The sequence below is a fragment of the Heterodontus francisci genome, chromosome 4 (assembly GCF_036365525.1).
Source record: "Heterodontus francisci isolate sHetFra1 chromosome 4, sHetFra1.hap1, whole genome shotgun sequence".
Taxonomy (NCBI): Eukaryota; Metazoa; Chordata; class Chondrichthyes; order Heterodontiformes; family Heterodontidae; genus Heterodontus; species Heterodontus francisci.
In genome coordinates, this window is record NC_090374.1 from 41708581 (window position 1) to 41735547 (window position 26967).

At 44.6% G+C, this 26967-nt stretch overlaps 1 protein-coding gene across 1 annotated transcript in view; it reads right to left on the reverse strand.

Moving 5' to 3' along the window:
• The window catches only part of LOC137368790 (coiled-coil domain-containing protein 110-like), a 47458-nt gene extending 22981 nt beyond the window's left edge, over positions 1 to 24477 (reverse strand). Inside the window, exons 1-3 of the mRNA XM_068028994.1 lie at positions 24390 to 24477; positions 24227 to 24279; positions 5377 to 5493 (exon numbers count right to left, since the gene is read on the reverse strand). Of these exons, the coding sequence (XP_067885095.1) occupies positions 5377 to 5493; positions 24227 to 24279; positions 24390 to 24477 (258 nt within the window). The remainder of the gene's footprint in view (positions 1 to 5376; positions 5494 to 24226; positions 24280 to 24389) is intronic.
• Positions 24478 to 26967: the final 2490 nt, after the last annotated feature.

Here is a 26967-nt window from a genome sequence, read left to right on the forward strand (position 1 = left end):
TGCACCAGACAGGGATAAACAATTGTTGCATTTCATCCATGCGCTCTTTAAATGTTTGCCATTGCCTATCCAAAATCATCCCTTTAAGTAACGTTCCCCAATCCATCATAGCCAACTCGCGCCTCATACCTTCGTAGTTTCCCCTACCAAGATTCAGGACCCTAGTCTGAGAATCAGCTACATCACTCTCCATCTTGATGAAGAATTCTATCATATTATGGTTGCTCATCTCCAAGGCATCTCGCACCACTAGATTGTCAATTATTCCTCTCTCATTACACAATACCCAGTCTAAGATGGCCTATTCTCTAGTTGGTTCCTCAACGTATTTGTCCAGAAAACCATCCCATATACACTCCAAGAATTCCTCCTCTACGGTATTGTGACTAATTTGATTTGCCTAATCTATATGCAGATGAAAATCACCCATAATTACAGATGTTCCTTTATCACATGCGTCTCTAATTTCCTACTTAATGCCATTCCCAACATCACCACTACAGTTTGGGGGTCTATATACAACCCCCACTAACATTTTTTGCCCCTTAGTGTTTTTCAGCTCTACCCATACAGATTCCACATCGTCAGAGCTAATATCTTTCCTCACTTTTGCGTTAATTTCCTGTTTAACCAGCAATGCAACTCCTCCGCCTTTTGCTTTTTGTCTGTCCTTCCTAAATACTGAATACCCCTGGATGTTCATTTCCCATCCCTGGTCACCTTGCAGCCATGTCTCTGTAATCCCAACTATATCATACCCGTTTACATCTATTTCGCAATTAATTCATCCACTTTATTGCGAATGCTCCGCGCGTTAAGGCACAAAGACTTATGGCTTGTCTTTTTAACATTACTTGTCCCCTTCCCACTATTTTTTACTGTGGCCCTGTTTGATTCTGACCCTTGATTTCTCTGCCTATCATCTTTTCTTATTCCCCTTACTGTCTTTTGTTTTTGTCTTTGATTCCCCCTTCCTCTGACTCCTTGCAAAGGTTCCCATCCCCCTGCCATTTTAGTTTAAACCCTCCCCAACCACGCTAGCAAATACTCCCCCTAGGACAGCAGTCCCGGTCCTGCCCAGGTGTAACCCGTCCTGTTTGTACTGGTCCCACTTCCCCCAGAACCGGTCCCAATGTCTCAGGAATCTAAAACCCTCCCCCTTGCACCACCTCTTCAGCCACATATTCATCCAATATATCCTGTTATTTCTACTCTGACTAGCATATGGCACTGGTAGTAATCCTGAGACCGCTACCTTTGAGGTCCTACTTATCAACTTACTTCCTAGCTCCCTATATTCTGCTTTTAGAACCTCATCCTTTTTTCCACGTATGTCGTTTGTACCAATGTGTACCACCACCATTGGCTGTTCACCCTCCCCATTCAGAATGTCCGGTGACTGCTCTGAGACATCCTTGACCCTAGTACCAGGGAGGCAACATACCATCCTGGAGTCTCTTTTGTGGCCACAGAAACGCCTATCTATTCCCCTTATAATTGAATCCCCTATAACTATTGCATTCCCACACGTTTTACTCCTCCCCTGTGCAGCAGAGCCAACTGTGGTGCAATGAATTGGGCTGTTGATGCTTTCCCCTGAGAGGCCATTCCCCCCAACAGTATCCAAAGCAGTATATCTGTTTTGCAGGGGAATAGCCATTCCTGAACTGCCTGCCTAGTCCTCTTGCTCTGCCTGGTGGTCACCCATTCCCCCACTGCCTGTGGAGTCTGAGCTTGCGGTGTGATCACCTCTCTATACGTGCTATCCATGATACTCTACGCCTCGTGGATGCTCCACAGTGTCCCCAGCTGCCGCTCCAGCTCCGAAACCTGGTCTTCCAGGAACTGCAGCTGGAGACACTTCCTGCACACATGCCGGTCCCGGGCATGGAAATGTTCCCAGTTTCCAACATGGAGCACGAGGAGCACACCACGGCTTTGAGCTCTCCTGCCATGACTTAACCATTTAAGTTAACCTTTTGGAAGATCTTAACGTCAAATAATATCAGTTACTCTAGGGCCCTTCTTCCCTGGTCCTCGTTACGACAGAACTCCCTAAAAAAAACTACTTAATATATATGAAAAAAAACTGTAAACCTTTCTCACCTTAGATACTTACCCAGCTATTTAGAGCTATTCCCTAACAGCAGTGACTCACTAACCAAACACCTTCTAGCTTTCCTGTGACGTCACTGTTGGCTTTTTTTTTTCTTTTTTTTTCATCAACTTGAAATGTTAGGCAAGATTTTATCCTGCGCTTTATGACGGGAATGGAGGCAAGGGGGCAAACAAAAGCTCTTACCTTCTGGAGCGGGGCGGAGGGGAGCTCTTCTAGTATGCCGGAGTTTTGAAAAAAAAAGCCAAAAATGACGTCAGAGGAGAGTTGCAAGGTTGGTTGAGTAGCAGCTGTTAGTGCATTTAAATATCTTTAAAAAAATAAAGGGAAAGGTTTTTTTTGTTGAAAGAAAACCTCTGGTGATAAGGTGAGTACTACTAAAGTGTTTTTTTTTAAGGACTTTAGATTGGAGTGGGTAGAACAAGGCCCCTAGTGTAATTAGTATTTTTTAATTAAGGGAGTAACTAATTAATCTAAAGGTAAGTCATGACAGGAGAGCTCAGCCCTGTGACATGCTCCTCCTGCGCTATGTGGGAAATCAGGGTTGCTTCCAGTGTATCCATGCAGCAGGCGTGGAAAGAGATGCAGTGGTTTTTGTCGAGGTTCATCCCAAGCAGCTCTGTAACCCAGGAGTCTGTGCTCTACGGGCTGTTCCCAGGGACACACACCGAGACAAACATCAACTGCTGCTGGAGGACTATCAATTCGGTAAAAGACGCCCTTTGGTCTGCCCGAAACTTGCTGGTCTTCCAGTGTAAAGAGTTGCCCACGACCGAATGTTGCAGACTGGCACATTCCAAGGTCCAGGACTACGTGCTGAGGGACGCACTAAAGCCACAGCAAAGGCTCAATGGGGAAAGACCACAGTGTAAGGTCCCCCCACCAAGCTGAACTGAGGGGCTAGATCCATGGGAACCCCCTCGAACTGTATCAGGAAAATTTTCATTTGCTGTAAAGGGCGGCACAGTGGCGCAGTGGTTAGCACCGCAGCCTCACAGCTCCAGGGACCCGGGTTCGATTCTGGGCACTGCCTGTGTGGAGTTTGCAAGTTCTCCCTGTGTCTGCGTGGGTTTTCTCCGGGTGCTCTGGTTTCCTCCCACAAGCCAAAAGACTTGCAGGTTGGTAGGTAAATTGGCCATTATAAATTGTCACTAGTATAGCTAGGTGGTAGGGAAATATAGGGACAGATGGGGATGTTTGGTAGGAATATGGGATTAGTGTAGGATTAGTATACATGGGTGGTTGATGGTCGGCACAGACTCGGTGGGCCGAAGGGCCTGTTTCAGTGCTGTATCTCTAATGTAATCTAAATGTAAAAATGTAATTGGCATGACAAATGTGAAAGGGAAGGGTTGTGAAGCAACTCATGATTGTATTGAAGGAAACTGATCTCCCTTGCAATGTTTGCATTTTTTGGTACTGTTTGGCAATGTATTTTTTACAGATTTTTATGAATAAAGTATATTTTGGAAATAAAAAAAAATGCAGGAAGTGTATCCATCTGCAGCTACTGGCTACCCGCATTATGGAGCTGGAGCGGCGGGTGAACTCACTGTGGAGCATCTGCGATGCTGAGGATGTTGTGGATAGCACGTTTAGTGAGGTGGTCACACCACAGGTAATGGCTGCACAGGCAGAAAAGGGATGGGTGACCACCAGGCGGTGTAGGCAGGTAGTGCAGGAGTCCCCTATGGCCATCCCCCTCTCAAACAGATATACCACTTTGGATACTGTTGGGGGGGATGACCTTGCAGGGGAAAGCAGCAACAGCCAAGTTCATGGAACCACGGAGGGATCTGCTGCACAGCAGGGGAGGAAAGGGGGTGGAAGAGCTGTAGTGATAGGGGATTCTATCATAAGGGGTGCAGATAGGCATTTCTGTGGCCGCAAACGAGACTCCGGATGGTATGTTGCCTCCCTGGTGCTAGGGTCAAGGACGTCTCGGAACGGCTGCAGGACATTCTGAAAAGGAAGGGTGAGCAGCCAGAGGTCGTGGTCCATATTGGTACTAACAACATCGGCAGGAAGAGAGATGAGGTCCTGTAAACTGAATATAGGGAGTTAGGCTGAAGGTTAAAAAGCAGGACCTCTAGGGTTGTAATCTCAGGATTACTCCTTGTGCCACGTGCTAGTGAGGGTAGGAATAGGAGGATAAGGCAAATGAATGCATGGCTGAAGAGCTGGTGTAGGCGGGAGGGCTTCAGCTACCTGGATCATTGGGATCTCTTCTGGTGCAGTGGTGACCTGTACAAGAGGGACGGGTTGCATCTAAACTGGAGGGGCACCAATATCCTTGTGGGGAGGTTTGCTAGCACTACTCGGGAGAGTTTAAGCTAGTCTTGCAGGGGGGTGGGACCCAAAGTAGTAGTCTCTCCGATGAGATAATTGAGGCAAATGTGGAGGTGAAAGCAAGCAAGTCCAGTAGGCAGGCCAGGAAGGGGCCGGACAGGGAGCGTGGAAGGCCTGGTTGGCTAAACTGCATTTACTTTAATGCAAGAAGCCTTACAGGTAAGGCAGATGAACTCAGAGCATGGATCGGCACATGGGATTGTGATATTATAGTTATTACGGAAACGTGGCTGAGGGATGGGCAGGACTGGCAGCTCAATGTTCCGGGGTACCGATCCTTCCGGCATGACAGAGGTGGAAGTAAAAGAGGAGGGGGAGTTGCACTATTGATTAGGGAGGACATCACGGCAGTACTTAGAGAGGATATCCCGGGGGGAATGTCCAGCAAGGCCATATGGGTAGAATCTAGAAATAAGAAAGGGGTGATCACTTTGATGGGATTATACTATAGGCCCCCCCAATAGTCAGAGGGAATTGGAGGAGCATATATGTAGGGAAATCACAGATAGGTGTAGGAATTATAGGGTTGTAATTGTAGGTGATTTTAACTTCCCTAATATTGACTGGGACTGCCTTAGTGCTAAGGGATCAGATGGGGAAGAATTTGTTAAGTGTATCCAGGATAGTTTTCTGAAGCAGTATGTGGATGGCCTTATTAGAAAAAGGGCTACACTCGACCTCCTCTTAGGAAATGAGGCTGGGCAGGTGGTTGATGTGTCAGTGGGGGAGCACTTTGGGACCAGTGACCATAACTCTATTAGCTTCAAGATAGTTATGGAAAAGAATAGGACTGGTCCTCAGGTTGAAGTGGGTAACATTTACAGAACACAGTTATGAAGGAATACAAATTTAATAGAACTCTGCCCAATTAACAATGAGATAGTGAAAGGCTTTTTTTCTAAATACCATACCTTTAACAGCTGAGGATTTTCATGATTACTGGTGAGAGACTGCTGCAATGGCATGAACTGATGTCTGCTTGCATCTAATTTACTCCTGTTGAATATCTCATTAATTTCAGATTGAACCTGAAGCACAGAACATTTAATGTCAGGATTTTTCAACACACCATAATAACATTATTATTGAAATAATACAGATGTCATGTCGTTAATACAAGTGAAAACCAGGCTGAATATAGAAAATCTAGAGGGGAAATGAGAAAAGTAAAGAGAGAGTATGAGAAGAGACTGATAGCTAACATAAAAGGGAATCCAAAAGTCTTCTATAGGCATATAAATAGTAAAAGTGTGGAAAAAGGAGGAGTGGGGCATTAGGGAGCAAAAAGGAGATTTACGCTTGGAGGCAGATGGCATAGCTGTGGTACTAAATAAGTACTTTGTATTCATCTTTACCAAGGAAGAAGATGCTACCAAAGTCATAGTGAAAGAAGAGGTAGTTGAGAAACTGTATAAAGAGGATGTATTAGAAAGGCTGGCTGCACTTAAAATTGATAAGTCACCAGGAGTCTATCAGATGGCACCTGAGGATACTGAGGGAAGTAGGGTGGAAATTGTGGTGGTACTAGCCACAGTTTTTCAATCTCCCTACAGGAGTGGTGCCAGAGCACTGGAGAATTGCAAATGTTACACCTTTGTTCAAAATAGGGTATAAGGTTAAGCCCAGCAACTACAGGCCAGTCAGTTTAACCTCGGTGGCGGGAAAGCTTTTAGAAACAATTGGCTAGATTTTACCAAGCCCACGACGTCGGGCTGCGTGGCGGGGGGAGGGAGACCGGAATATGGATCCGGTAGCACCCTGCCATGGGGGCCGACGCCGGAAGGGTCCAGTCCGATCCTCTCGGTGGCAGCGAGGCTCCGAGGCAGCCCCCCTGCCGCTGGGCGACAGGAACAGCTTTTCAATATTTAAATGAATAACATAAATAAATTTAAATAAACTTGCCTGAAATCTTCCGGGCCCGCCGCAATCATCGGCGCGCGGCCGGCACTCCTGTGCCTTCAATTCCCTGTCTGGGGAAAGCCTGCGTGACAGTGGTGTGGAGGGGGGAGGAATTAAGATTTTCAGTGTGCGAGGTTGATGGAGTCAGATAAACGTAGTGGGTGTCGGGGATGGTGGGAAGATGTAAACTTTAAACTTTGTGCAATTTTGCGGGGGAAGGTCAGATTTAAAAGCTAAGTGTCTTGTGGGGGACAGGAAAATAGTTAATGTAATTGTTGTTAGGGGTTGAGAAATGGGTGTTAGATGTTTATTGGATAAATTTTGGGGGGATACTGCTTTAAAAATTCAAATTGGCCGGCAGGGCTGGCTGCCCTTTAAGAATGGCACCAGTGCCTGCGCACAGGCAGCTGACGCCATTGTCGGGGACAGACAGCCTGCCCCCTCCACGTGATTGTGAAGAGGTGGGGCAGGTCACCCCGGCTATTTAAATGAGCCAACCCGTGGGAGATTGTGGTGGCTCTTTGGCATGCAGCCCTTTTGAGCTCGCTGCTGAAATCGGCGGTGGGCTCTTAAAATCCAGCCCAACAATTCGGGACAAAATTAAAAGTTACTTAGACAAGTATGGATTCATTATGGAAAGACAGAAAGGGTTTGTTGAGGGAAAATCATATTTAACTAACTTGGTTGAGTTTTTTGATTATGTAATAGAGAGTGCTGGTGAGGATAATGCAGTTGATATGGTGTACTTGGACTTCCAAAAGGCGTTTGATAAAGTGACACATAACAGGCTTGTCAGCAAATATGAAGCACATGGAATAAATGGGACAGTGGAGGCAGGGATACAAAGTTGGCTGAGTGACAGGAAACAGAGGGCAGTAGTGAACGGTTGCTTTTTGGACTGGAGGACGGGATATAGTGGGGTTCCCCTGGGTCGATATTAGGACCACTGCTTTTCTTGATCTATAGTAAATATCTAGACTTGGGTGCGCAGGGCACAATTTCAAAATTTGCAGATGACAACTTGGAAGTGTTTCAAACTGCAACTTGGCTTCTTGTGGAGGCTGAGCCTTTATTTCGTATAGGAGGATAGAGACACACTTCAAGAGGACATAGATTGGCTGGTGGAATGGGCAAACATGTGGTAGATGAAATTTAATGCAAAGAAGTGTGATATGATTCATTTTGGTAGGAAGAACAAGGAGAGGCAATATAAAACAAATGGTGCAATTCTGAAGGGGGTGCAGAAGCAGAGGGACCTGGGGGTACATGTGCACAAATCATTGAAGGTGGCAGGGCAGGTTGAGAAAGCTGTTAATAAGGCAATCAGGATGCTGGGCTTTATAAATTGAGGCAAAGAGTACAAAAGCAAGGAAGTTATGGTAAATCTTTATAAAACACTTTTTTTGTCAACTGGAGTATTGTGTTCTATTTTGGGCACCACACTTTAGGAAGGATGTGAAGGCATTAGAGAGGGTGCAGAAAAGATTTGCGAGAATGGTTGCAGGGATGAGGGATTTGAGTTACATGGATAGATCGATGAAGCTGGGTCTGTTCTCCATTGGGAAGAGAAAGCTGAGAGGAGATTTGATAGAGGTGTTCAAAATCATGGGAGGTCTGGACAGAATAAATAGGGAGAAACAGTTCCCATTGGCAGAAGGGTTGAGGACCAGAGGACACCGATGTAAGATGAATGGCAAAAGAACTAAAGGCAACATGAGGAAAAACTTTTTTATGCAGCGAGTGGTTAGGATCTGTAATGCACTGCCTGCAAGTATGGTAGAGGCAGATTCAATCATAGCTTTCAAAAGAGAATTGGATAATTATCTGAAGAGAAAAATTTTCAGGGCTAAAGGAAAAGCAGGGGAGTGGGACTAGGTGAGTTGCTCTTGCGGAGAGCCAGCACAGACACGATGGGCCGAATGGCCTCCTTGTGTGCTGTAACCATTCTATGAGGAGACCATTTTAGTTTATACGGCCAGAAAAAATTTAATTTGACCCCATCATGTCACAACTGACTCTTGAATGAGCAAAAGGCTTTCATCTCCTCTACCCTACCTGGAAGACCACTCCAAATGGTGGCAACTTCACCAAAACATGTTCTTCCTGACACCTATCCTAAATTTCCCTTTCACTCATTTTCACCTTGGTCTAATGCCTTTGAAGTTGTGTTCTAGATTAACTGTGTCAATATAATTTAATATTTTGTATATTTCCATTATAATCACTACTCAGCCACCTCCATTTGAGGCTAAAGCGTCCCAGATTATTCCTATTAAATTACAGATAGATGCAAAGAAGGTTTGAAGTTCTAAAGTTTAGCTCCTCTCTTCTGTCGTCCCTCTATTCATCTGTAGCTTCTATTACTCTGCTTTCGTTCTACAGCGTTAACTTCTCCATTGACTTCTGCTCAACAACTTTTGTTCCTCAGACAGTCTGGAAATGGGCTCCCGGGCATGAACCATTTCTTCAAAACCAAATTTTGTAGGATCCTGGGATGTTGACCTCTGGTCCCAGAAGTCCCACCTTCTGTCCCTCTAGGTTAACATTTTTGATTGAGGCTAAATCACAGGAATGTATTGCCTCAGTACCTTTATTATATTCTGGAGTGTCCGATCCTGTAGCAAGTTTCATGTACATTTACACTGATTACTAATTCCTTTTTAATATTATAGAAATCCATATGTAACAGGCTAAGTGAGTAAGGCCATTCTACTTGTGCACTCACTGTTAAATATTTACTCTCAAAATTCATTGCTGATGAAAATGCATCTTCATTCATAGCATCCCTTCTGACCTGTTCATGACCAAATTGTGCAACTGAGATGATTGAGACTGTTGGACTGGAGGTTTTGGGTGTTTTGAGGTGGGGGCAGCAGGGGGATGTCACAGCCAAACTTAATCTTGCCCTTAACCATTGTGAACTCACACTTCCTTTCAAATAATGGTCGCAGGAGAGCGATAAGGAATCAAAATTCTGACTTGCTTTCGATAACCTGAGGAACATTATTGCTGTCTAGTGTACCACCCTGAAAGTAAAACAAAAAAAATTCTTGTACTTCCCTTGTGATTTCTATGCACAGCAATTGTTTTTATACACTTCATGATGCTTTCCACATCATGATCTGCCTAGTGCATGTACACAAAATAACAAAGTAGTACAGGAAAAATAAAGGAAAATAAAATAATTTGATAATGATCTCCAAGCACAGTAACTAATAGTGAACATTCAGATAATTGCTAGTTATTTAGGAATTCTTCCTTGCATTACGTGTATCCTGTAGTCATCTATCCTCTATGAATTTGCCAGTGTGAGTAATGCAATGCCAGCAAGCATTTTGAAGCAAAGATTCTAGACAGGTGGGCCAGATAACACTGATTTATGGACAGCTTAATGAGCACAGACATTTATCACATTGAACTACCAATATACAAAGGAATGAAAAATATCTTTCATTTTCAGGCCTCAGATGAGATGTTTAGATAATCATCAGTAATATATAAAAATTGCATTACCATTCACACATATATATAGTCCAAACTCAAATTTATTCCAGAATCAACTCTGGATTGCTTCCATAGGTATTGCTGTGCATACTTTCATATAAGAATAGACGTTTATGCTACTGCTTTGGAGTTGAAAGGGGAGGGTTGTCTAATACACAAGTCATTGTGGTGGATGGTACTATAGCTCACTCTCAGAATCACACTCACTTGCTTCTGTCCTAGTCCTGCTCCCCTGTCTATCCTTGATTCACTGGCTCCCAATCTTCCGTTAATGCCTCTTCAACTTCCAGCCTCCAGCTCCCCTCTCCCTGGCTCCCGACCACTTGCTCTCAGGCTTCCAGTATCCCACTGTCATCTCTCTGACTCATGATTATCTCTCTTTCTCTCAGCCTTCCAGTAATCTGTTTCCTGCGTATGTGCAGCAATGGAACAGTCAAAGTGTATTAACTTGAATTACCCTGTGGTCGGGAGAGCTGTGGTGACTGTTGGGATATTTTATATGTAGATTTTTAAGGGTTTTTTTGGTTGGAAAGTTTGGGGGGGTGTTAAATTTGTGTGGGCTAACAGACCTAAAAAGACAGAGACAGAGGAAAAGAGAAATTAGTTAAATATGTTTGAAAGTCCAGTTGGAAATCCATTACAGATATAGTATCAGTGAAGTTTAGACATCTTTGAATGGTTAAATCCTTATTGCTTTGAACCATGCTGCTGTAGGATATGCAGCATCATCGTTTGTCAGATCCAGAGCAATCTGCATTAAGTTTTTAAAAACTTTCATAAGATCATAAGAACACAAGAAATAGGAGCAGGAGTAGGATTAGGCCACTCGACCCCTCGAGCCTGCTCTGTCATTCAATAAGATCATGGCCGATCTGATTGTGGACTTAACTCCTGCCCCACATAACCCTTGACTCCCTTGTAGATCAAAAATCTGTCTAACTCAGCCTTGAATATATTCAATGACCCAGCCTCCACTGCTCTCTAGGGAAGAGAATTCCACAGACTAACGACCCTCTGAGAGAAGAAATTCCTCCTCAACTCTGTCTTAAAAGGGAGACCCCTTATTTTGAAACAGTGCCTCCTAGTTCTAGATTCCCTCTCGAAGGGAGGTGGTGGTGTAGTGGTAATGTCACTAGACTAATAATCCAGAGTCCAGGCTAATGCTCTGGGGACATGCGTTTGAAGCCCACCATGTCAGATGGTGATATTTGAATTCAATTAATAAATCTGAAATGTCCTTTAGAGGAGGAAATCTGCTGTCCTTACCTGGTCTGGCCTACATGTGACTCCAGACTCACAGCAATGTGGTTGACTCTTAAAATGCCCTCTGAAATGGTCTAGCAAGCTGCTCAGTTCAAGGGCAAGAAATGCTGGCCTAGCCAGTGATGCCCACATCCCACGAACGATTAAAAAAAAATCCTCCCAGCATTTACCCTATCAAGACCCCTCAGAATCTTTGCTTATATGCTTTATATGCCTGGTCTGCATTGAGTGCTCTTGGAGAGGATTTAAACTAGCTTGTCAGGGGGATGAGAACCTGAGGGGTAGCTCAAATTGGAAGGAAATAAAGCGGGTAACAGGAGATAGAAAATAGCAAGTGACATCAGAAGGCAGGCAAAAGCTGGATGGCACAGAGTGTTAAGAAGGGAGTCTGGTAATTGAGGGAGTTCGGTAAGGAGAGAACTATCAATTAAGAAGAAAATAAATTTGAGTGCACAGAGTGTAAAGTGGGAATTAGGTGCATGAGGGTGGGGCTCCTTTCTTTCTTCTACGTTTTTCAGCCTCCAGTAGCTGCCTCTCCCTTCGGTACAGGGGAAGTTTTAGTTTTAGTTTTAGTTTTTAGTTTTAGTTTTAGAGATACAGCACTGAAACAGGCCCTTCGGCCCACCGAGTCTGTGCCGACCATCAACCACCCATTTATACTAATGCTACACTAATCCCATATTCCTACCACATCCCCACCTGTCCCTATATTTCCCTACCATGTACCTACACTAGGGGCATTTGCTAATGGCCAATTTACCTATCAACCTGCAAGTCTTTGGCATGTGGGAAGAAACTGGAGCACCCGGAGGAAACCCACGCAAACACAGGGAGAACTTGCAAACTCCACACAGGCAGTACCCAGAATTGAACCCGGGTCACTGGAGCTGTGAGGCTGCGGTGCTAACCACTGCGCCACTGTGCCGCCCATAAGTTGATTGGTGAGTAACTGGTAAGTTATTTTACTGCTCATTGTAATAAAAAGTTTGTAAAGTTAAGGTAAGGCAGGTCAGCTCAGCCAAGTGGAATGTACGTCTTGCGGTATGTGGGAAGTCATGGACGCACCACGTGTCCTAGACGAACACATCTTCAGGAAGTGTCACCGGCTGCAGAAGCTTGAGTTCTGGGTTTCAGAACTCGAGCAGCAGCTGGAGTTACTGTTGTGCATCTGCAAGGCAGAGGACTACGTGGATGGCATGTTTAGGGAGGTGCTCACACTGCAGGTTAGAAGCATGCAGGCAGAGAGGGAATGGGTGACTGCCAGGCAGTCTAAGAGAACCAGGCAGACAGTGCAGGAGTCCCCTGAGTCTATCTTGCTTGCTAATTGGTTTACCATTTTGGATACTGGTGAGAAGAATGGTTCCTCGGGGGAGTGCGGCCAGAGCAAAGTCCGGGACACCACGGGTGGCTCAGCTGCACAGGAGGGGAGGAAGAAGAGTGGAAGAGTAATAGTGATAGGAGATTCGATAGTCAGGGGATCAGACAGGTGTTTCCGCAGCAGTAAACGTGACTCCAGGATGGTGCCAGGGTCAAGCTTGACACGGAGCGGCTGCAGGACATCCTTCTGGGGAAGGGAGAACAGCCAGAGGTCGTGGTCCACATTGGTACCAGGAAGAGGGATGAGGTCCTGACAGTAGATTTTAGGGAGTTAGGAAGGAAATTACAAAGCAGGACCTCCAAAGCAGTAATCTTAATATTACTCCCAGTGCCACATGCTAGTGAGCATAGGAATAAGAGGATTGATCGATTGAATGCATGGCTGGAGAATTGGTGCAGGAGGGAGGGCATCAGATTTCTGAGGCATTGAGACCAGTTCTGGGGCACGTGGAATCTGTACAAGATGGACAGGCTACACCTTAACAGGACTGGAACTAATATCCTCGCAGGGAGATCTGCTAGTGCTCTTGGGGAGGGTTTAAACTAGCTTGTCAGGGGGATGAGAACCTGAGGGGTAGCTCAAATTGGAAGGAAATAAAGTTGGTAACAGGAGATAGAAAAATAGCTAGTGACATTAGAAGGCAGGCAAAGCAAAGGCGAGCATCAGCTAGGCTTAGGAATTGCTAAAAATAGAGACATGTTGTCGAAGCTTTTCGTCTTGCACTCATCAGGACAATCCGCAAGAATAAACAATGTAAGGGAAAACAACTTATACTGCATGAGAAGAGAGGACTGACTGGTTGGCAAATGAACTCTGATTGGTAGAGGCATTGCCATGGAGAATGCACCTGTTTATGATGAAAGACAGTTAACTGCCAAGCTTTGTTTGAAATTTAAATCAGCTTGACTCTGATTGGTCGAGGCATTGCCCTGAGGAATAACCAATGAATGGCTGTCACTTATTTTGTTCAGCTGGAACAGGAACAGGCGCAATGTTTGTACATATTCTTTCCGTCTGCAAAGAACAGGGCCCTGTGTATTAATATATGTAGTTTCCAGTATACGCAAATGCGCCACACTGCGAGCCCTGCTGACAATCTTAAATTGGTTGTGAGCGTAATTCTTAGCACACTGTCAATTATTTAGCAAATGTTGTCCAATCGCGGAATCACATCTAATGTTGGACACTGCGTTTTGAGTTCTGCAAGCACGGGCTGGTTGGGTAAGGCCTGTACGTTACCCGTTGAGAACAGCAGAAGGGACATGTTGTTTGATACGATCTGCCAGACTTTGGGACGTATGGCCTATATACTGAGCATCACACTGGCATTGAAATTCATACATCACATTACTCATTTGTGTGATAGGCAGGACATCTTTTTAGCTTGACTGCAGCATCCTGTTGGTGGCAAATACCACATGTGTTGCTACTGCATGGTAGCAGTGTGAAACAGCTAGCTTTACCTGTTGCTCAAATTTTTGGGATACATTACCCTTCCAGGGTAATTTGAGGTAGACTGGGCATTTTTCAGGGCTGAAAGAGAAGGTGTCATGCAGACCCCTACCTGCCAAGAATGAGGCATATTAATGTTGTCATATTAAGGAATTAAAAGAAATTAGTATTAGTAAGACGTTTGCATTGGAGAAATTAATGGGGCTGAAGGTTGATAATTCTCCAGGACCTGATATTCTACATTCCAGAGTGCTGAAAGAGGTAACTATGGAGATAGTGGATGCATTGGTGATCATCTTCCTAAATTCTATAGATTCTGGAGTGGAAGATCGCAAATATCACCTCATTATTTAAGAGGGAGGGAGAAAGAAAACAGGGAATTACAGACCTGTTAGCCTTACATCAGTCATTGGGAATCTATTCTAAAGGATGTGACAAATGGACACTTGGATAATAATGATCTGATTGGGCATAGTCAACATGGATTTATGAATGGGAAATCATGCTGGACGAAACTGTTGGAGTTTTTTGAGGGTGTTACTAACAGAATTGATAAAGGGGAGTCCATGGATGTGGTACACTTAGATTTTCAGAAGGCTTTTGATAAATCCCCCCACAGGAGGTTTCTTAGCAAAATTAAAGCACATTGGATAGGAGGATAACGGATTAAGGATTGGTTAACAGGCAGAAAGCAGAGACTAGGGATAGATGAGTGATTCTCGCATGGCAGGCTGTGACTAGTGGGGTACTGCAGGGATCAGTGCTTGGGCCCCAGCTGTTCACAATATATATCAATGATTTGGATGTGGGCATCAAATGTAAGATTTCCAAGTTCGCGGATGATACAAAACTAGGTGGGAATGTATGTTGTGAGGAAGATGCAAAGTCACTTCATGGGGATTTGGACGGACTTAGTGAGTGGGCAAGAGCTTGGCAGATGGAATATAATGTGGAAAAATGTGAGGTTATCCACTTTGGTAGGAGGAATAGATGTGCAGAGTATTTCTTAAATGCTAAGAGATTAGAAAATGTAGATGTACAAAGGGGCCTGGGTGTACTTGTCAATAAGTCACTAAAAGCTAACATGCAGATGCAGCAAGCAATTAAGAAGGCTAATAGTATGTTTGCCTTTATCGCAAGAGGATTTGAGTACAGGAGTAGTGAAGTCTTGCTTCAATTCTATAAATCCTTGGTTTGTCCGCACCTGAAGTACTGTGTGCAGTTTTGGTCCCCTTACCTTAGGAAGGATATTATTGACACAGAGGGAGTGCAACAAAGGTTCACCAGACTTGTTCCCGGGATGGTGGGACTGTCCTGTGAAGAGAGATTGGGGAAACTGGGCCTCTATTCTCTAGCATTTCGAAGAATGAGAGGTGATCTCATTGAAACCTACAAAATACTTAAAGGGATAGGCAGGGTAGATGCAGCTAAGATGTTTCTCCTGGATGGGGAGTCTAGAACCAGGGACACAATTTCAAAATAAGGGGGAAGCCACTTAGGACAGAGATGAGGAGAAATTTCTTTACTCAGAGGGTTGTGAATCTTTGGAATTCTCTACACCAGAGGGCTGTGGAAGCTCAGTCATTGGGTATGTTTAAAGCAGAGATTGACAGATTTCTAAATACAAATGACATAAGGGGATATAAGGATCGTGTGGGAAAAAAGCATTGAAGTGGATGATCAACCATGATCATATTGAATGGCGGGGCAGACTTGATGGGCTGAAGACCCTACTCCTGCTCCTATGCTCCCATAAGATCACCTCTCATTCTTCTAAACTCCAATGAGTATAGGCCCAACCTGCTCAACCTTTCCTCATAAGACAACCTCTTCATCCCAAGAATCAGCCTGGGGAACCTTCTCTGAACTGCTTCCAATGCATGCTTCTCAAGTAAGGGGACCAAAACTGTACAAAGTACTCTAGGTGTGGTCTCACCAATTCCCAGTACAGTTGTAGCAGGAGTCCCTACATTTATTCTTCGACCCCCTTGCAATAAGTGCCAACATTCCATTTGCCTTCCTAATTACCTGCTGTACCTGCATGCTAACTTTTTGTGATTCATGTATGAGGACACCCAGATCTCTCTGTACTGCAGCATTCTGCAGTCTTTCCTCATTTAAATAATATTCTGCTTTTCTATTTTTCCTCCCAAAGTGGACAATCTCACATTTTCCAACATTATACTCCATCTGCCAAATTTTTGCCCACTCACTTAACCTATCTATTTGTCTTTGCAGACACTTTGGGTGGAATTTTATGCTCCTCCTTGCAGTGGTTTAGGAGGCGGGGAGAGCATAAAATCAGATGGGTTGGTGGCGGGGGGGAACCCCAGGGGTGGTGGTGGGGGGGCGTCCCCGCCACTATCCTGCCTCCGCCAAAATTTATTCTGGGGCAGGGAGGCCTGTGAATGGCCATTCTGCCGCACCGCCAATTGGGGCCCTTAACTGAGTAATTAACCCCAAATTAAGGGCCTCTTCCCACCTTGTCGCCGCACACGAAGCCTGGCTCGAAAAACCTTGCAGGCTGCTTCCCGGCTCTGGCGGAGGTGGGGGGTGGCATGGGGTGCCTGAATGAGGGACAGTATAATGAAGGGAAGGGCCCGCTGAGAGCCATCTTCCTGCCCTTACTTCCGACTGCCCTGCTCCCCTCCTCCGGGACCCTCACCTCGCGAAACCCCTCCCGCCCTGACCAACCTGAAGCTTGGTTCCAGCACTGCTCCTCTGTGTCTGGTCACTGCAGCTACAGCAGCAGCCACTGCCTCTGTGGTGGCGCTGCTGCTGCCAGCATCTGATTGGCCGCAGCTCTGCAAGGCCAGGACCTCCGGTGATGGGGTCCTAAAATCCTATGGGAGGCCCATCACTGTCCAGTTATGTGCCTGATTGGCACTAAATTTGGTGGGCCTTCCATAGAAGAGGGGACACGAGGAACTCAGCTTTGGTTTCCCCTGACCTCAAGAACACCAATGCCAGCATAAAACCTCCCCCTTTGTGTCCTCCTCACAACTTGCTTTCCTACCTATCTTTGTATTGTCCACAAATTTGGCTACAATACCCTCAGTCCTTTCATCTAAGTCATTAATATTGATCATAAATAGTTGAGGCCCCAGCACTGATTCCGGTGGCACACCACCTGTTACAATTTGCCGACCTGAAAATGCCCCATTTATTCCAACTCTCTATTTCCGAATAGTTAGCCAATCCTCTATCCATGATAATTTTTTTTTATTCGTTCGGGAACAGCATTTATTGCCCATCCCTAATTACCCTTGAGAAGGTGGTGGTGAGCTGCCTTCTTGAACCACTGCAGTCCATGTGAGATAGGTACACCAACAGTGCTGTTCAGAAAGGAGTTCCAGGATTTTGACCCAGTGACAATGAAGGAACGGTGATATAGTTCCAAGCTAGGATGGTGTGTGACTTGGAGGGGAACTTGCAGGTGGTGGAGTTCCCATGCATTTGCTACCCTTGTCTTTCTAGGTGGTAGCAGTCGTGGGTTTGAAAGGTGCTATCTAAGGAGCCTTGGTGAGATGCTGAAGTGTATCTTGTATATGGTACACACTGCTGCCACTGTGCGTCAGTGGTGGCGGGAGTGAATGTTGAAGGTGTTTTTTTTTTCTTGTTTTTTTAGAGGGAGCCTTTATACCCCAGGCCCCTTTTATATTTTTCATGTCGAGGGGGCCTTTATTCCTCAAGCTCCCTTTATGTACATATTTACATTTTTAAAATAACTTTATTAAAAACAGATAAATAAACCAAAAACCCAAATTAAAATGCCATTCTCGGCGTCGACAATGCACTCCAGTCCCTGTGGTGCCCACTGGTCATGGAAGGCCTCAAGTGTACCGGCAGACACCGCATGCTACCTATCCAGGGACACCCGGGCGCGAACGTAACCGCGGAAGAATGTTGAAGATGGTGAATGGGATGCCCGTCAAGTGGGCTGATTTGTCCTGGATGGTGTCGAGCTTCTGGAGTGTTGTTGGAGCTGCATTCATCCAGGCAAGTGGAGAGTATTCCATCACACTCCTGACTTGTGTCTTGTAGATGATGGACAGGCATTGGGGAGTCAGAAAGTGAGTTACTCACTGCAGAATTCTCTGACCTGCTCTTGTAGCCACAGCATTTATGTGGTTGGTCCAGTTTACTTTCTGGTCAATGGTAACCCCCAGGATGTTGATAGCAGGGGATTCAGCGATGGTAATGCCATTGAAAGTCAAGGGGAGATAGTTAGATTCTGTCTTGCTTGAGATGGTCATTGCCTGGCACTTGTGTGGTGCTAATGTTACTTGCCACTTATCAGTGCAAGCCTGGATGTTGTCCAGGTCTTGCTGCATCTGGACATGGGCTGCTTCAGTATCTGAGGAGTCGCAAATGGTGCTGAACATTGTGCAATCATAAGCGAAGTTCCCACTTCTGAGATGATTGACCTCCAACAATCACAGCCATCTTCCTTTGTGCTCGGTATGACTCCAACCTGCAGAGAGTTTTCCCCCGATTCCCATTGACTTGAGTTTTGCTAGGGCTCCTTGATGCCCTACTCGGTCAAATGCTGCCTTGATGTCAAGGACAGTCACATTCACCTCACCTCTTGAGTTCATCTCTTTTGTCCATGATGTACAAAGGCTGTAATGAGGTCAGGAGCTGAGCGGCCCTGGCGGAACCCAAACTGAGCGTCAGTGAGCAGGTTATTGCTGAGCAGGTGCCGCTTGATTGCATTGTCGATGATTCCTTCCATCATATTAACCCCACCACCATGAAATCTTATCTTGTGTAGTAACCATTTATGTGTCACCTTATCAAATGCTTTTTGGAAATCCAAATTCACTACATCTACTGGTTCCCCTGTATCCACCCTGCTTGTTAAATCCTTAAAGAACTCTAATAAATTTGTCAAACATGATTTCCCTTCCATAAAGCCATGTTGATTCTGCCTGATTGCATTATAATATTCTAAATATCCTACTACTACTTCCTAAATAATAGATTCTAGCAATCTTATGAAAATGAAGCTGACTGCTTTCTTAAGGAGTTTTAGGAATGGGAATTGCTTACCGAGCTGGCATGCTGCAAGGTCTGCTGGCGGAGGGCTTCAAATGATTCAAGCTGCTGCTGCAATGCCTAAAGTTTTTTTTAAAGGAATATTCCACAATTTTAATAAAACAGCATGTTCGTAATATTCATAGAGTCATACTGGAACCACATAGAATTATATTAGACCACAGACACACACAGACCATCAATGATGCTTTTGTCCAGACTATTTACAAGCTGATTATATTTTAGAATAGGGTGAGATGAAAAGGGGTGGGAGGAGGCTCATGTGGAGCATAAATGCCAGCATAGACTAGTTCGACCCAATGGCCTTTTTCTGTGCTGTAAATTCTATGTAATTTTGTGAAATACTAGAGAGTGTTGGCAGTGGTTTACAACAGACAGCTGTAAGAGAGTGGCGGCTGGGGACACTGTGGAGCGTCCGCGAGGCGGAGAGTAATTGGCAGGGGGATGGGGACCTTTGCAAGGAGTCAGATGAGGGGGGATCAAAAACAGGAACAAAAGACAGTAAGGGGGAATAAGAAAAGTGATGGGCAGAGAAATCAAGGGTCAGAATCAAACAGGGCCACCGTGAAAGATAGTGGGAAGGGGACAAGTAATGTTAAAAAGACAAGCTTTTAGGCTTTGTGCCTTAATGCACGGAGCATTTGCAATAAAGTGGATGAATTAATCGCTCAAATAGATGTAAACGGGTATGATATAGTCGGGATTACGGAGACATGGCTCCAGGGTGACCAGGGATGGGAAACGAACATCCAGGGATATTCAGTATTTAGGGAGGACAGACAAAAAGCAAAAGACGGTGGAGTTGCATTGCTTGTTAAAGAGGAAATTAATGCAATAGTGAGGAAAGATATTATCTCTGACGATGTGGATTCTGTATGGGTAGAGCTGAGAAACACTAAGGGGCAAAAAACGTTAGTGGGGGTTGTATATAGACCCCAAACTGTAGTGGTGATGTTGGGAATCGCATTAAACAGGAAATTAGAAGCATCATCAGACCCCTTTCCTATCCTGAGTGGCGTGAAACAGGGCTGTGTTCTCGCACTCACACTGTTTGGGATTTTCTTCTCCCTGCTGCTTTCACATGCGTTTAAGTCTTCAGAAGAAGGAATTTTCCTCCGCACAAGATCAGGGGGCAGGTTGTTCAACCTTGCCCATCTAAGAGCGAAGACCAAAGTATGGAAAGTCCTCATCAGGGAACTCCTCTTTGCTGACAATGCTGCTTCAGCATCTCACACTGAAGAGTGTCTGCAGAGTCTCATCGACAGGTTTGCGGCTGCCTGCAATGAATTTGGCCTCAAGAAAACGAACATCATGGGACAGGACGTCAGAAATGCTCCATCCATCAATATCGGCGACCACGCGCTGGAAGTGGTTCAAGAGTTCATGTACCTCGGCTCAACTATCACCAGTAACCTGTCTCTCGATGCAGAAATCAACAAGCGCATGGGAAAGGCTTCCATTGCTATGTCCAGATTGGCCAAGAGAGTGTGGGAAAATGGCGCACTGACATGGAACACAAAAGTCCGAGTGTATCAGGCGTATGTCCTCAATACCTTGCTCTATGGCAGCGAGGCCTGGACAACGTATGTCAGCCAAGAGCGACATCTCAATTCATTCCATCTTCGCTGCCTCCGGAGAATACTTGGCATCAGGTGGCAGGACCGTATCTCCAACACAGAAGTCCTCGAGGCGGCAAACATCTCCAGCTTATACACACTACTGAGTTAGCAGCGCTTGAGGTGGCTGGGCCATGTGAGCCGCATGGAAGATGGCAGGATCCCCAAAGACAGCGAGCTCGCCACTGGTATCAGACCCACCGGCCATCCATGTCTCCGCTTTAAAGACGTCTGCAAATGCGACATGAAGTCCTGTGACATTGATCACAAGTTGTGGGAGTCAGTTGCCAGCGAGCGCCAGAGCTGGCGGTCAGCCATAAAAGCGGGGCTGAAGTGTGACGAGTCGAAGAGACTTAGCAGTTGGCAGGAAAAAAGACAGAAGCGCAAGGGGACAGCCAACTGTGTAACAGCCCCGAGAAACAATTTCTTCTGCAGCACCTGTGGAAGAGTCTGTCACTCTAATATTGGCCTTTATAGCCACTCCAGGCGCTGCTCCACAAACCACTGACCACCTCCAGGTGCTTACCTATTGTCTCTCGAGACAAGGAGGCCAAAGAAGAAGAAGAAGAAGAAGCACATGCGATAAAGGAACATCTGTAATTATGGGTGATTTTCATCTGCATATAGATTGGGCAAATCAAATTAGTCACGATACAGTAGAGGAGGAATTCATGGAGTGTATACGGGATGGTTTTCTGGACTAATACGTTGAGGAACCAACTAGAGAACAGGCCATCCTAGACTGGGTATTGGGTAATGAGAGAGGAATAATTGAGAATCTAGTGGTGCAAGACCCCTTGGGGATGAGCGACCATAATATGATAGAATTCTTCATCAAGATGGAGAGTGACGTAGTTGATTCTGAGACTAGGGTCCTGAATCTTAATAAAGGAAACTACGAAGGTATGAGGTGCGAGTTGGCTATGATGGATTGTGAAATGCTACTTAAAGGGATGATGGTGGATAGGCAATGGCAAACAATCAAAGAGCGCATGGATGAACTGCAACAATTGTTTATTTCTGTCTGGCGGAAAAGTAAAACTGGAAAGGTAGCCAAACCATGGCTTACAAGGGAATTTAGAGACAGCTTTAGATCCAAGGAAGAGGCAACAAATTCACCAGAAAAATCAACAGACCTGAGGATTGGGAGCAGTTTAGAATTCAGCAAAGGAGGACCAAGGGATTGATTAAGAAGGGGAAAATCGAGTATGAGAGCAAGCTTGCAGGGAACATAAAAACTGACTGTAAAAGTTTCTATAGGTATATGAAGAGAAAAAGATTGGTGAAAACAAATGTGGGTCCCTTACAGTCAGAAACAGGGGAATTTATTTATTATGGGGACTAAAGAAATGGCTGACCAACTAAATGCATACTTTGGTTCTGTCTTCACAAAGGAGGACACAAATATACCAGAAATGTTGGGGAACACAGGGCTTAGTGAGAGGGAGGAACTGAAGGAAATCAGCATTAGTAGAGAAATGGTGTTGGGAAATTGATGGGATTGAAGGCCGATAAATCCCCAGGACCTGATGGTATGCATCCCAGAGTACTTAAGGAAGTGGCCCTAGAAATAATGGATGCATTGGTGGTCATCTTTCAAGATTCTGTAGACTCTGGAACAGTTCCTACAAATTTTAGGGTAGCTAATGTAAGCCACTATTTAAAAAGGGAGGTAGAGAGAAAACAGGGAATTATAGACCAGTCAGCCTGACGTCGGTAGTGAGGAAAATTCTAGAGTCCATTATCAAAGATTTTATAGCAGAGCGCTTAGAGAACAGTGGTAGAATCGGACAGAGTCAGTATGAATTTACGAAAGTGAAATCATGCTTGACAAATCTACTAGAATTCTTCAAGGATGTAACAAGTAGAGTTGATGAGGGGGAGCTAGTGGATGTGGTTTATTTGGACTTTCAGAAGGCTTTCGACAAAGTCCCACATAAGAGATTAACGTGTAAAATTAAAGCGCATGGGATTGGGGGTAGTGTATTGCGATGGATAGAAAATTGGTTGGCAGACAAGAAACAAAGAGTAGGAATAAACGGGTCTTTTTCCGAATGGCAGGCAGTGCCCAGTGGGGTACTGTAGGGATCGGTGTTCGGACCCCAGCTATTCACAATATATATAAATAATTTAGATGAGGGAACTAAATGTAATATCTCCAAATTTGCAGATGACACAAAACTGGGTGGGAAGGTGAGTTATGAGGAGGATGCAGAGAGACTTCAGGGTGATTTGGACAAGTTAAGTGAGTGGGCAAATGCATGGCAGATGCAGTATAATGTGGATAAATGTGAGGTTATCCACTTTGGTAGCAAGAACAGGAAGGCAGATTATTATCTGAACGGCTATAAACTGAGAGAGGGGAATAGGCCACAAGACCTGGGTGTTCTCGTACACCAGTTGCTGAAGGTAAGCATGCAGGTGCAACAGGCGGTAAAAAAGACAAGTGGTATGTTAGCCTTCATAGCGAGAGGATTCGAGTACAGGAGCAGGGATGTCTTGCTGCAATTATACAGGGCCTTGGTGAGGCCACACCTGAATATTGTGTGCAGTTTTGGTCTCCTTATCTGAGGAAGGATGTTCTTGCCATAGAGGGAGGGCACCAAAGGTTTACCAGACTGATTCCTGGAATGGCGGGACTGACGTATGAGGAGAGATTGAGTCGGTTACGAATATATTCGCTGGAATTCAGAAGAGTGAGGGGGGATCTCATAGAAACCTATAAGATACTAATAGGACTTGACAGGGTAGATGCAGGAAGGATATTCCCAATGGTGGGGGAGTCCAGAACCAGGGGTCGTAGTCAAAGGATACGGGAGCAAACCTTTCAGGACTGAGATGAGGAGAAATTACTTCACCCAGAGAGTGGTGAGCCTGTGGAATTCGCTACCACAGAAAGCAGTTGAGGCCAAAACATTGTATGTTTTCAAGAAGGAGTTAGATATAGCTCTTGGGGCGAAAGAGATCAAAGGATATGGGGGAGAAAGCGGGAACAGGCTACTGAGTTGGATGATCAGCCATGATCATAATGAATGGCGGAGCAGCCTCGAAGGACCGAATGGCCTATTCCTGCTCCTATTTTCGATGTTTCTATGACAGTGTTGGAACTCTATCTCAATCCTGTCTATGTTCCAATGAATTCTGTTGGCTCATGTGCAGTTACTTTTATCCTGGCTAGTTACTCTCTTTTTTCCAGGTCCTTCTTCGCCTGGCTTGATTGATATTTCTTCTGACAAGTCCCAGCCTCATTTCTGTCCTTCTGTTTATTGATACCTGGAGGAACTTTAATTCCATGATGGAAAGTACCTATTGTTTTCCTACGTGTAGGGATGATTACAGTCAGTTTGATTGCTTCTTTAAAAGGCTTAGTTTCTTTAGCTGTTTTCCAGATTCTGTTTTTAGCAACAAAAAATGGATGAGAATAAGGGCAGGGGTGGGTGGGGGGAATAAAGTTCTTCTGATGTATGGTATATTCAAATAGTTCTTCTCTATGGAAAACAATCTTTTTCTTATTTGCATCAAGCAGGTAAAACACAGTGACTATGAACTTAACCTGAAGGGAGAAAGTGGTTTATGTGACTTGTGACTTACTTTTAAAGCGTTCTCTGGATTAAATTGCATTCCTCTTATTTCAGATAAGTTTTCTGTAAATATAAAGATGTCGGAAATAAATCACCAGTAAGCACAATACGCTTAAATTCTAACATTGTCAGAAAACAATCTGCCAGATTACTACTGAACAACTGTACTGTACCAGAGAAAATGGTGACAAACAGATCAGTCAGACCAAACCAATTTGTCTGGTGTCCTCTGTTACATGGTACAGCATAGGCAGATCCCATTGTTGGGAGAAGAGAAGTTGGTCTCATGGAGACACCTGGCCATTCTGGCTCATTGTGGTGCTCTAGAGAGCAGAAGTGAAGGCGGAGCATAATTGTGCTGTTGCTGGGTTTCCAGACTGCACCATTTGATGCTGGTCGGAGTCTGCGAGCGGGCTCAGGTTCATGGAGATGTCCCCTTGGCAATGCTCTCGTGGATAGGTATAATGCTGAGATCCTTACACGCTGGTAGACCTGCCACTGCTGATCTGCTCATGTCTACTTGTGGTTTCAAAGCCAACTTGCCATATCTGCATTGCATTGTTAATGTGCCATTGCAAGGAATGGATGACCTGTTGTATGCAGATAGTTTGGCAGTTGTCAGTTGTATCATCGATCGCCAATGATTCCAATACATATCTTTGAGGATTCGGACTGGTAGGATATTTGAACTAGCGCCGGTGTCAATCTTGATCTTGAGTGTATGCTTACTAGCTTTCTTTGGGTACATGATGTTGATGGTGGTGAAAGCTTCCTGTTGTTGGATATCATCAACATGGTGTGTCAGGTTCACAATGTAGAATGCTTGTTCATCTTCTAACTGAGACTTACTTCTCTCTGAGTCTTGTCTCAGGTCTGTTTTGCTGTGGACCTCATGTATCAGCTTGCGTTTATATAGGTCTCTGGCGCTTTCCTTGCTGCTGTTGCCCTGTTGCTGCACCTGTAATCTGTTTGCCTGTGTCCAATCGTTACTTTTGGCCATGTCTTTGGAACAGAATTCCTGCATAGGCGGGTCCAGTGTCCTTTTACACTGCACAGGTCTCGAAATGCAGGGCAATTTAGCTGTGAGTGGGACAGACCACACTTAGCACACAGCTTGCTTGCTCTTTTTGACCTGGTTATGGTGCGGATACTGTTGGCTGCATCTAGTGCTTGCAGGTGCTGTTGTCCAGCTACAATGGCTTCATATTTCCTGCCATCTTCCAGAAGTGCATCAATGCTGTGACCTTTCTTTATCCCCAACAGGTCCTTCTGAAATGCTTCAATGGGTGTTGATATAATCACCAACTTAATTATTCGGTCTGACAGCTCAGCTTCTGAGAAGTTGCATTTGTTGTCCTTACTATGGCATCTGCTTACGAACTGGTGTATTGATTCCTGTGGCTGTTGCCTGTCAGACATCAATTCCAGGTGGTGAACACTACTTGCTGTCCACTCACTTAATCTGTCTATGTCCCTTTGCAATTTCCTGCTTCCATCTACGCCACTTACTGTGCCTCCTGACTTAATGTCATCTGAAAACTTGGATATACAAGTCTATTATTTCACCCAAGTCATTTACATATTTGGTGAAAAGATGAACCCCTAGTTCAGAACCTTGGGGGATACCATTTATCACATCCCCCCAATCGGAGTACATTCCCTTTAACCTGTCTCCTATCTCCCAATAAATTACTAACCCATATCACAACATTACCTCCAATTTTGTACTTTCTCATTTTTGCTTTAACCTCTTATGTAGAATCTTATCAAGAGCCTTCTGGAAGTTCATATAGATAATAACACTTCCCTATCCCCCATGTTGGTGACCTCCTGAAAAATTCAACTAAATTAATCAGACAAGATCTACCCTTCACAAATCCATGCTGATGCTTTTTTATCAGTCATTCTTGTTCAAATATACTCAGCCACTCTCTCCTTGATGGTAGATTTCAGCAACTTCTCCACAACTGACATTAAACTGTGTAGTTACCTGGTTTCTCCATTCCTCCTTACTTAAACAATGGAGTGACATTTGTAATTTTATAATCCAAAGGCACAAGTCTGGAGAGCTTTGGAAAATTATTACTAATGCATCTGAAATTTTCACACCTTTTCTTTTAGAATGGAAATCATTTGGTCCTGGCGATTTGGCTATCTTAAGTCCCATTATTTCCGCCATTACCATTAAAATACTTAAATTAAATCCAATAAGTTCCTCCTTGACTTCCTTGTATCGCTGTCTTCTTCCTCTAATGTGGAGATGGATACAAAAGTATTAATTTAACAAGTCTACTACCATTTAACCATTATAGTAACACCTTCACATTTCTCTAATGGGATCACATTCCCCCAACTATTCTTTTTCAATATATTTATGACATTCTTTGTACCTTTTTATAGCTCTCCTGGTCTGCTGGCTTTTTACTTTTCCTAGCATTTCTGTAAGCCTTTATTTTTTAGCTTAATACTGTCCCTTACCTTGTTTGTTGACCATAGTTGCTTAAATGTACAAGTGGAGCCTTTGTCATTTGCATAGAATTACATAGAATATACTGCACTGAAACAGGCCAAAGGGCCCAACCAGTCATGCTGGCAAGACCTCGATTAAGTCGCCCCACAACTTTCTCTTTTCAAGAGAAAAGAAGTCCACCTGTTCATGCTTGGCTATTAAATATAACCTCACAGTTCTGGTATCATCTTTGTAAATCTATTTTGCACCCTCTACAGTGCCTCTATATCCTTTTTATATGG